This window comes from Numenius arquata, chromosome 14 (assembly GCF_964106895.1).
Source record: "Numenius arquata chromosome 14, bNumArq3.hap1.1, whole genome shotgun sequence".
NCBI lineage: Eukaryota > Metazoa > Chordata > Aves > Charadriiformes > Scolopacidae > Numenius > Numenius arquata.
The window spans coordinates 14301188-14313488 of NC_133589.1; the positions used below are offsets into that span (position 1 = coordinate 14301188).

General features: G+C 34.7%; 1 protein-coding gene across 10 annotated transcripts in view; it reads right to left on the minus strand.

The window, feature by feature from the left end:
* Nucleotides 1-12301, minus strand: part of RBFOX1 (RNA binding fox-1 homolog 1) — a 1256716-nt gene that overhangs the window by 25265 nt on the left and 1219150 nt on the right. For 7 of the 10 annotated variants that reach the window (XM_074158514.1, XM_074158522.1, XM_074158519.1 and 4 more), the window contains 2 exons: nt 10705-10744; nt 2263-2327 (listed from right to left, as the gene is read on the minus strand). In XM_074158514.1, coding sequence (XP_074014615.1) covers nt 2263-2327; nt 10705-10744 — 105 coding nt within the window. Of the gene's footprint in view, nt 1-2262; nt 2340-5815; nt 5847-10704; nt 10745-12301 lie in introns of all 10 variants that reach the window. The other 3 variants (XM_074158521.1, XM_074158520.1, XM_074158516.1) reach the window with 1 other exon arrangement.

Sequence of the window (12301 nt, forward strand, 5' to 3'; positions counted from 1 at the left end):
TAACCAGAGGTATCCATGTTTGCACATAGTTTCCCATATGCAAAGAAATGTTGAGCAGATTATTATTTGTCTTATTCTCTATGCTAGTTCTGGGATTCTCCCATAAAGAAATCCAGTTACAGTATTTGTAATTAAGACAAGAAACCTTATTCATTTGGGGGAGGCAGATTGAAGATGAGGGTTAACCGCACTTAAGAAGAGAAGCTAAATTAAAAAAATCCAAAAGAGATAAAATTCATTTAAAATATTTAAAATTATGCACGCAAAGACAGGTTATTACAATGCTAATTATACACAAAGTGTATCTGAATATTAGACATTTAAAAAAAAATTAAGGGTTGTAACAACTGTATTACTACTGGTGCCGTCTCAAGCTTCCTTTACAGCATTTAAGAGCAGTATCTTCTTAGACAATTCCTTTACTTTTTTGTCAGCGTAACTCTTAGTGATGTTGACTCCCTACCCATAGCAGAACATGCCACCCACTGATGTTTTATCTTACAGCATTTTATTTATTTTATGAGAAGGTACATTAATTCATAATTAAAGCATTTGAAAGTCATCTTGATATTGTTCGGTTTCTCTATGTAATGTATAGGTTTCCAGAAATTCATTTATTCATAGGAATAAACACCCTATAAAATGATCCAGGGACACCTGAATGATATCTGGCAAAAAATGACTAACCACAGGAGGTTATTTATAATTTTGTCCTTTGAGTTTATTAAGTTTTCAGAAGCAGGAACTGTTTTGCTTTATAAGCTCACAGAAAAATACTAGAGCTGCAACATGCTAACACACCTTTGTGGAAATGAAATGAAACTACTGAGTAGCACTTCACCTTTGTAGGTTACCCTAAGTAGAAATAGTACATCGCGAACAAAGTGCATACAGCACGTATCTAGTTGATATCACTGATCCAAAATTAATAGAAAGTAACTTGCTTACCTGTCTGACACAGCATGCCTCAGCCACACATGCAAATTACTTTATTCACATAACTTTAAAAAATGTATCTTCATTACCCAGAATAAGCACTTGAAAGGCAAATATGCATGCATAGCATTTAAACATTCATACCATGGTACTTTGTTCTAAAAATACAGAATCCATGAACAGCACTTCAATCTAAGAAACAGTTCACTGAAATTTCTTAATCTGTTGATTTCGTTAAGAAACAGAAACATTTAAAACAATGTCTAATTTAGCATCTACGGAAATTTTTCAATACATATTCAAGACTTCAGAAATTATCTCCATGATTCCAAGGGAAAATTTTCTTATATCAGGAATTGAGAAGTGTGACCTTACTTCTCGCTGCTATTGTGAAGCAAAATATATGCATGTATCCATTTTTCACAATATACACCCTCCCTTTACGACTGTACATAAGTACTTAAAAATGTTAAAGATAGCATAGATTTCATTAAGTGTACAGTTTATGAAGAAAACATAGGATATTCTTTCTTTTCTTTACAAAATGATGTCCATACATTGCAAAGACTTAATTTTACACAATTTGACAAAATCCTGTTCCTACTGAAGTCAACAGCAATTTAGACATTGACTTCAAAGGGGTCCCAATTTCATCCTGCATGAGGAAAAGTTAATTTATGTGACATCGCTTTTAGTTTACAGACGTTAAGTCTTTGCATGTTTCTTTTATGCAGATTTTAATAATCTTTTATTCCTGGTATTATTTCCACCAAACGTGGTTTACATTTTGAGGATAAAAATACAGAGTGAAAGAAGAATAACTGATTTTTTTTCAGTATTGAAAAAAATCAAATGGCTGGAAAGAAAGGAAACGGAAAAAATATTGTTTTGCCTTGAATAGTTCAAGCTTAGACACAGTTCATTCTCAATTTCCACTGACTAAAACAATGTCAATGAGAATTGAGGGCACTCAATAGGTTCAGGTTCTAAATCAACTGAAATAATACTCCTAAGACGAATAATGATCTTTAGTAGCAGACCATCATGAAGCTGTACATATATTTATCTACATTGTACAAGGGTCACAGACATTAACTGGATGATCTACAGCTTGGGAATGTGCACATCTCATGCCCGATTCTCAATTAAGGCCTAAAAATCTCTCAATTTATGGCTATTCATGGATTATAATAAAACAGCCTGCTTTAGATATCACAATTATCTGCAGAGCAACAAGACAGTTATGAGACTTCAACAAGGCAAATTTATAGAATCATCTTCAACTTCCACTGGTCAAATATTTATTAGCAGTAAATGAGGTCTTACCTGTCACTGTAGGCAGCTGCAGTGGCAGTGGCAGGCTGGGCATACCGGTAGGCAGCATAACCACCCTGAAACACAAACTCACGCTCTAACTGGATTGTTACAGCACCTTACAAAACATTTTGCAAAATTTAGCAACAACTGAAAGAGCACCGTCATGCTGTAAGTTCAGTTAAGGGGCTAAATACATAGGAATTATTTCAGTGCATTGTTAAGCAAAATTTATCATTGTACTCGTTAAGATTTGTCCCAGAGATCAGGAGAAAGCAATGAACTGTATTCACCAATGGTTTTTTACAAGACAATACTCTATTCTTCCACAAGTTTTCAAGTAGCAATTGTTCTTATGAATGAGGTGTATGTATATTAATAAAGCAATGCTGAATTCAAAACAAAAACTCAGCTAATAATCAATTCTTTTTTGTACAAAATACGATTTATCATGTCTGGTTGATTAAACCTATGAATTTGTGCACTCAATTAACACTTAATGTTACATACGCATCCAATTTATACATAAAATTATAATGAAGAAGCAAAATTCTCTTCTTCCATGAATTAACATTCAGTTGTATGTAACAGTAATTGCAGCTGTTCAATTAAGCAAACAGGACAAACAAACACACATTTGAAAGGAATTGTGTGCAGTGATGCATTGATTATCAAACTGTGAAAACAGCAGAGCTTCCTGTTCAATGGACCACGGTGTTATATCAACCATTTCAAAATGATCTCAGCATGCCAATTAACAAACAGAGGCCAGTCTCCACAGATAACACAAACACGATATATGTCCCAATTAGAATTCACCACCCCATAATCCTCTGGGACAGGGAACTTCTGTATTGTCTTTCCCACCTTCCCCCCACCTTAACAAAGAGTTGAATAAGAAACTATCAGATCACCCAGCTCTGAATAAAACTCAGTTTTGCTAACGTGTTTGCTTTAATGGATTGATTTTTTTTCTTTTTTTTTTTTTTTCTTCTTTTTTGGAAAGCTGCATTCACACAAGAGATTATGCTGAACATGAACAATAGGCTACGATGTGTCAACCTTTACTGTAACAGTAGCACATATTTACTGCACAAACTTTTATGGGGTATCTATTTTGATTTTCCAAATAAAAATTCACTCCTTTCAGAAAAGCAATTTCAACTACTTTTAAAAGCTATTTCCCCTTCTACGACTTTGCTCGGCAGAATCACTTTCATCCCTAACGTGTACATCTTTGTAGGTTTGAAGATTTGAAGCAGGTTGGTTTTGGAAATCAATCATTCAGCTGATAATGCCACATCACCGTAAGAATAAACGTATGTTCTACATATACTGACAGCTCATTACAAACTCCAGGCTTTGGATTGCCAACTTACTTGAGGAACATTCTGTCTGATTTTTTCAAGTGCTCACACAGAGAATAGTCCATTTACCTCCCTGCTCCTGGTGAGCTCCCTGCCAGCAGCAATTGTGTCACACAACCACTGGAACACGGCAGGGGGTCTCAAAATACTAGACGTGCTCTCCCTTTTCCAGCAAGACGCTTCTCTGTGCAAGCGCAGCAGCATCGAGACGAAATACTTTCTCATTTCAGATCATTTGATTTTTTTATAAACCAATAGAAGGCTACTACTGTCAAAAGTGTATCACAGGCACATATTGCTTGCAGGTATGTGCATACAAGCAGTCAGATGTCAAATAATGTCACCAAGTGCAAACCAAGCCAGTAAACAGTGAGGCTGAGAGATGAGAGATGATAATGCAAGCTGCACACTTGCTCTGGCTTCTGCTACAAGGAGGAAGGTGAGAGACCACCTTTGAGAGAGACCACTAATGTATCTATTCTCCCCTCCTGGTTTTGAGTGCTAAATATGGCACCTGTGGAGTGTTTTTTTTTTTGGTGGGCTTTTTTTTTTGAGTGTTAATATGAGGGAGTAAAAATGGTAAAAGTATATAGAAGATACTGAACTTGTTTTCACCATCCAGTCCTGAAAACGTGTGGCAGACCACCAGTCATTCTGCACTATGACGTGATGCTGTTCGCCACACGCATGGCTCCTTTGCTTGTCCTGTAGTCCATTTCTAATCCCCCTTATTTAAACACGAGAGCCACTTCATTTCAATCCAACTATGAACGTAATGACCCTCATCGCAGTACAGAATTAAGAATGGACCACCATGAGAAGTATCAATGTGTTCTTAATCAGACAGAAGTGAGACAGGCTGTTCACACACTGGCTGGTCTTAAATCTGTGGATGGTAGGCTCTGTGAGGATTGTTTTTCCTTCCTTTATTTAAATATCATGAAAAATTGGTCAGTCTGTGAAGATGGACCCTTTCTTCCTCCCTAAGTTTAAGAGTTACATTCCTTTTACAGTTACATTTTGATTTGCTTTCATCAAAGAATTGCTGCTGAAAAATGAAGCTCAACTCTAAACTTTATTACGATGCTTTGGATTCAACAATCAGTATGACATTTGTGAGAATCCAGGAAAGACACAGTCTAAAGCAATAAAAAGAAGGAGAGATTGAAGTTATTGAATTTTCCTGAATTCTTTGGAGAACTAAAATGCAGGATGCATTTGATTATCAGGAAAATCATAATTCCCTACCAGCCAATGTCATGATTTCATATTTTTAACATAAGCTGTCATATAATTACACATAAAAATATTCTTAAGCAAACTATTTTTATGGGGTTTGTGTTCTGCAGTTCTGGTGTGATACTGTTTTCTCATTGTTTTACTGCAATAAGATGTTTTACTTCAGATGATTTCTCATTGCAGCAATAAAATACCTGACGGTACACTTGCTATTGGAAATTAGGATGGGAATCTGATTCAAACCCCTGAACTCTAAACTTCTATGATAAGTTCTACTTTACAATTTTTCTCTGATTTTTAACTTGGCTGATATCTTAGATGAAGAATACACTAGTAATATTCACTACATATACATCTTGAGTAATATATTAAATATTTAGGCTCGTGCCTTAGACTATATTGCAAAATAAAATATTTAGAACAAAATTATGTAATAATTACATAATAATAAACGATTTCCAGTTCCTGTTTTAGGAATGCTTTCCCCCCCTCACTCTGTACATTCAAACAGAAACTACCTGACTGTAATGCTGTAAATAATTATTTTGAAAATTCAGATGAAATAATAAGTTCAGATGAAATAAGGAAAAAATGTTTACTGCCTTATCTGTGCTCCCATATTTGCTACTTCCAAAACAACGATAACACAATGTTACAGCAGTTTAAGTTGTCTTAAAAAAATAAGTACAGAGACAATACACTCACAGTCCAAGCATAGAGATACATCTCACTGAATGGGACATTCACAACAGTAAGTGTTGTATTTCATGGGATATGAAGAATATCTGTGATTTTGTGATAGAATCTGGAAAATAAAATGCAACTGGTAGACTATTCTTATAATTTATACACAGAGAATCCATTTTCTCACTTAATTATTTATTGGTATGATTTTACAAGATTCTCCATTCAGCATAATGAGTTTTTGCCATCAGTCAGTATGTCGTACCTGTGGTAACATTGCCATACATAGGCTCTTGCAATACTGCTCTATAAAGAAACAGAAATGTAATGATTTGAATGAGTAAGGAAAGAAGGACGGAAAGAAAGATATAAGGAAGGAATTTAGACAAATTGCCCAAAGCCACTCATTATAATTTTCCTTTCAATGTTTTATACATCTGTGTGGCTCAGCAAATTGAAGAAGAGCAGTGGGATCTGTCGAAGATCAGTAGCCAATTGTTACAGACAAATCTTAATCAATTTTCGTCGGTTTTCTGTCAGTTCTCACGTCCAGTTTCTCACATTTAGATAAGATAAAGTGGAAACAAACAGAAAATCAAATGCTTGTGAATTTTTAAATAAAGTCTGTATATCTTTAGTAAGAATAATTTCCACAAAAACAAGTTATAAAAATGCACATATATAGATTACAAAACCATGTATACATATGTGCGTGTATCCTTTTTAAAATATCTAAATTACCTTTTTTTATCTTGATCTCAGACATACTGATAGTGCTTATAATATATAAAGATAAACTAAGTGACTCTAAATAGTGGGTATTTTTTTAATTAGTTTTTCCTATCACTAGCATATTTAATATTCTATGTGAATGTTGAGAATTGTTTTTCCTTAATTTTTACTTCCTATACTTCCTTTCACTCCAGGACCTCAAAGTATTTTGTGAACATAAATTAATCAAAGTTCAAAACCTTCTCTAGAACTGAGAATTATACCTACCTTATTAGCTACAAATAGAGGAATGGGATTAAAAATGGCATGAATTATATGCAGCCCTACACAATATAGAATGTAGAAGTAGTCATTTCCTCTTCCTCCACTCACATGATATTGAGGTTCAAACAGTATTTGTTCTGCTCACGGAATAAAACTTTGAATGGGAGATTTTAAAATGAAATATCCAACACTTCTTTGTGCTGGCTCAACTTCTGGAATGGGGTTATGTGAAAGGTTCATGTTATTTCTATATTGTGTTCCCAGAGATATCTGTTGTCTCAGAGAAGCTCTTGGTAATATATCCAAACTGACACCACCTGTAGTAATTCCAACCCAATACAAGCACCAGGACCGATCCAGAATTTTTTTTTTAATGCCCTGTTTATACCACAAGTAAAGATCAGAGAGGTGAAAAGACATTTCATCATTAGATCTCAAAACTTTTAAAAAGGTATCATGGAGTGTTCCCGCACATAGAGCACTAGGAGGAACAACCCATTGCTCCCTGGGGAGTCTCTCGCCCTTGGAAAAGTCATTTCTCAAATTCTCATTCTGTTTCTGTGAGTCACAGGAAATGGCACATCCTCCCATTTACAAAACACAAAAAACTTTGGAACTTAAAGTCTTCAGTGCTAACTGCATATCCTGCTTTTCACATTAGAACAGCACCTTTCACAGTATCTGATTGCATTGATGGACTCCTACCCAGTATGAAGGGAATGTTGCTTAGATAATTATATCTGCTTTTTCCTTGGGAAATAAATACATGCTCCACCCTCAATACCATCCTAGCTTTGAGCTAAAGGTAATGGCAGTAGCTATTGATAATCTCATTCCATATCCCTGATCATAAAACAATCCCTTATTCTTGATCGGTAGCTCAGAAAAAAAATCTTAATCCCATGTACTCGTATGTTGTTGTGGACTCTCACCAGTCACAGTATCACAGGTCCAGAATCCTGAGAACAGGCTAGAAAATCTTGCCATGAACAATAAGGCTGACTAACGTACATTGCTAAACCGAATTACCAAAGGAATTCTGAAGCTGGAGATGACAAAGTATGGAAGTTTCTCAGATTTCTTTGCCTTTCCTATTTTAGGTGTGAATTGAAGACTGACATGTTCTGAAAACATTCTTTATGACAATGGTAAAAAAAACCAAAACCAACAGATTTAAGATAAAGCAGAGCAATAGGGTAAAGCTATTACTCGAACTGCATATTTCTGCATCTGTTACTATTTTTGCTTTATTTTGTGGAGCGTATTTTCTTATTTTCACAGGTGTCAATCTTCATCTAGGAACTGCTATATTTGCTGGCAGGCAACCTTAATTCTCTTTTAATGACTTTTTCTCTTAGTGAATCAATACTTAATTTTAAAAGGTCTTCCTTACTTCCTAATCATCTCCTTTATTTTTTCTACTCAAAGGCACATTTAAAAAGGAATTCAATAGCTCAGCTATTTCAGAAGCATTATTGCATTCCACATAGAACTATATGAAATATAAAATTTATTATATTACATCTAGAATCATGGCTGTTGATTTTTCATTTTAGACTTTCCACCTATTTTTATATTCCTATTCTCTTCTATTTCTCTGGTTAGTATTAAGCAACTCTGTCTCTTTGCTGTTCTTAGTTCATCCTGCAGTTTTTACCCAACCAGTAGCTTCTTCCTTTCCACAAAATCTATCCATCAAAGGCTATATTGATAGCTAGTTAAGAAAATACTAGAATGGTCCATATTACTGTTAAGACTCAATGTAATCATATCAGAACGAAACCCACTTTGATATACTTGTTAATGCATATTTTTGGTCTGGCTTTTCAGCACCGTGTTCCTTTTGTTTTGCTTTCTGTGGTATTTTTAAGGTTTCTTTCTCTCCAATCTACTATTAAAACCTATATTGTTACATTTTTTTTCTCCTTTTTTTTTCCACAAAGCATTTCTTCTTTCACAAAGCTTCAGCTGTGCACTTAAAATTAAAAGCTGAGTAGAACCATGTCATAATCAATTGGGATTTAATAAATAATTTGGCCCACTGCAAACTGATACACTAAGAACTAATACACTGTGAATTGTAAGGTTTCTTTTGATTTATGCCAGTTCTCTCTATCTCTCTCTCCCTCCCCTGCGAAATGTTTTATATGCAAGAAAGAACAATTGTGAATAAAAATGATTTATAAAATAAGAAGCTCTGTACATCATAAAAAAAAAAAATCAAACAAATTTCCAGAAGAGCGTTTTAATTCTGTCAGCTGCTTTAAAGGCAAACATTCTGCTGCATTAAGAGAACTAAGAAATGCAATCAGAAATACAAGGCTGCAACTGAGTGAAAACCAATGCACCAGTATAGTTATTCCATTTCCTAATGCACGTGACTATTCCAGACAACAAAACTGAAGCTATACAAGAAATTAGTAATTTCTTTGGTATCTTCCTCATTGAAATCACTTTCCAATTGGAATCAAAATGCTGAAGTCTGTGAGAGGCTGTGAGGTCACCTAAAGTTATATTGTCAGTCACCAGAAGAGATATTCCTGTTTTTCAGCAGCAGTGGGTTCCAAAACTATGAACTGCTACATTAACATTTAGTTCCCACCTCTACTATCACCTTAAGCAATCCTGAGAAAGATATCTTGTTGCCTTTCAGATTTTTGGGCTGGTTAATTGAGCAAAATGGATGTCATCCTTTGACAGTTTGAAGAAATATGAAAATTGGAAATCACCCTTGAAGAGACTCCTCACTGTACTATCTATCCTGTATAGCTCAAACATTCAGCAGCAATGCGCCTAGTGAGATTAGAGCAGCATACTACACTTGAGTAAGCCTTTGGGTGATTCTCATGTGTTGTAAACAATACGTTACCGATAACATCACTAAGTACATAAGTACACAGGGAGAGAATTCTAACCCATGCTAATTTATTTTAAATATATTTTTAATCTACACAAATTAATTTTCAGATAAGTATCAGCCTCTCTGTACCTCCATCAGAAAAATAAAACCTACTTCATCCATAAATTCAAATTGTTTTCCTTCTTTACATAAAACTTATTTAAAAAAAAAAATCTGTTCCCTTGGAAATAGTTCTAAAAGATTGTTGATAATGAATACAAGGAATGTTTTCTAGCACCACCTATTGAATTTTTAATATTCATACCAATTTCAACTCATCCATCTCTTTGTATTTCAACAGAGACAGTGCAACAGAAGTACAAATAGCCTAGAGAAAGTTTAGTGAAATAAAGATGATACCTGTAAACTAGGACCAGATCGCTTTATCAAAATAATAACAACTATGAAAGATTACTGGAATATCAGTAAAATACTTTACATCTATACGTAGGGTATAAGAATTAATTATTTTAGAAGAGTGAAATTCAGCCTCAACTACCTGAAACCTATTGCAGGTGTAGCAAGTAACCTCTTTGTACAAATTCAAGGTAAAAACTTCAGTATTAGTAAGAAACTTAAAAAATATTATTTAAAAGGAAATTGGTGACCAATGAGGTGAAGCAGGTAATGATGGATCCACGGCTATAAATCCATACTAACAGATATAACCACTTCTTATATCATGAGCAGTCTCTATCCATTTCATTTAAATTGAAGTAAGTGGATTTTAAAAGAGCAGATGGAAGTTTACTCAGATTACAGACAATACATAGCTGCATCTTAAACTTACTATGTAACTGAGCTCTACTATCACCAAGGCACTTACATATACCCACTGTTGCCTGGATTTGGGAAATCTCTATCTGTCTATAAAGTATTTTCATACTTCAGGTATTAATAATACTCAGCTTGGTTTGATTTTTAAATATGAGCTTTTGGGGATTCACAGAAGAATGTTTCTGCTTTGTTTTTATTTTTTCTTTGAACTTCAATTTTGAAGGGAGACACCCCTCCGCACACACGCACAGACATTTTTCACATCTTTTTGCATTCATTCAGCATTTGATTGAAGAGTTAATTCAGCTCCACTGAACAATGATAGATGTAATGAACAGAAAGGTCTTCCAATGTGAGAGATATTCTTCTCAATTCTTTCTGACAGGCAAGGGATGGTAAATAGACAAAACAGAGTCAAGCTAGGCAGCAAACTTGTAAAAAGAATGACTCTGGTAATGTACAAGGACAGCATGCACATCAATGAATACTTACATAAATGTCTGCACCATAAAATCCATCCTGGTATACAACACTGCAAGGATGCACACACAAAGAAAAACATCCATATTAGTGCATTTCCACATGCAAATGCCACCAACCCCTGCACAGCGGAGGTTAGTCTTGTCACAAGAACAGAGGGAGGGGGGAAGGAAGGCACTCTTCACATTGGTTAAGGAGGTTGGTAGTAATTCTCCGAAGTGAAACTGTACCAAATACAACATCTTATGAAGTATGCCAAATGCTTACTGGAGGAGAGGCAAAGTATGGCAGGATTGGAAAATATTTTTCATAAGGTTTTTTTTTTTTCTTCTTTTCTTTAAGAAACCACATTTTGGCTGCATTTTTGTCTGTAAAAATTTTCAGTGGGCCAATCCTACAATAAGTTTTAATATATCAACAAAACTTTATCTCCTGAACTACTACTTTCTTGTCCTGCAATTATGTCAACCCTCTTAAACAAAGCAGTAGTTGCATTTCTTAGATGGAAAGCAAAACACAGCATAAGTTTATATGGTGAGAGAAATGTATGAAATAATTATACTGGTGGCATTCTACACATTGAGTCAAATCTCAATACCTCAATGTACACAGAGATCAGAGTATTCACAGGTACTGCATTGCTGTGTGATACACATTTCTGCTAGTGAAAACAGGTCTGTTAAGAATGTCATGGCAGTATTCTTATTAAAAAAAAAGTATTAACCTTCCTCACTTTATCATTTTACAACTTTGGCAAACATGCCAACGGTTCTGAGCTGCCCTGCAGTTTTGGTTGGATACATTACTACATCTTATCTGAAAAAATGTAGTACTGTTATATTGCTGTCAACAGTTCACCCAGAGACTGCTGCGTTTCAGCTAAGCTAAGTCATCAGCATAAATAGTCCAAATTTTAGATTCTAAACCCTTCAGGATAAATGACACAGTATGACAAAGATAGTTTAAATGATTACAGTAAATAAAACTGGAACTACACAACAGTGGCCTACCAATTGCACACATTACATCAGTCATGCAATTTTACATTCATTTGGCAGTTCTGCAACTTAAAATGGGTATTTTCAATATCAGAATCAACGCAAGCTGTTTCGAGAGCTAAATATGAGAGCACACAATATTTTCAATTTAGGAATACTATTATCTGGGAATAATAGCTATTATGAAGTTGCTAGCCTAAGCTGTTTTACAATTCCAACAATAATTTTCATGTCAGAAATATAACTGATCTATTGAGGTCAATGACCAAAACCCACAGGGCTGAGCTGGTATGTGTCTAAGTCAGAATCACTTGAGAAAATCATAAATATGCATACATGCACACAAACCACATTGATAAAAACACGCTGATGATAAAAGTTTGCTATGGAATAATAATGTGTGAAAACTCGGCTCCACTTAAATCAGAGTGTCTGCCATTTGCTTCAGCAAGGTCAAACCTCTACTCATGTATTTTTCTATTTATTATGTCTGCAGAGCAAAATACACCAAACCTGGTCTACATTGGCAGCTTTCAGAGAGCTTGCTATTTACATTGTAGCATACCCTCATTCTGGTTTTGATATTCTGATTAAAATAATCAGAATGTTTT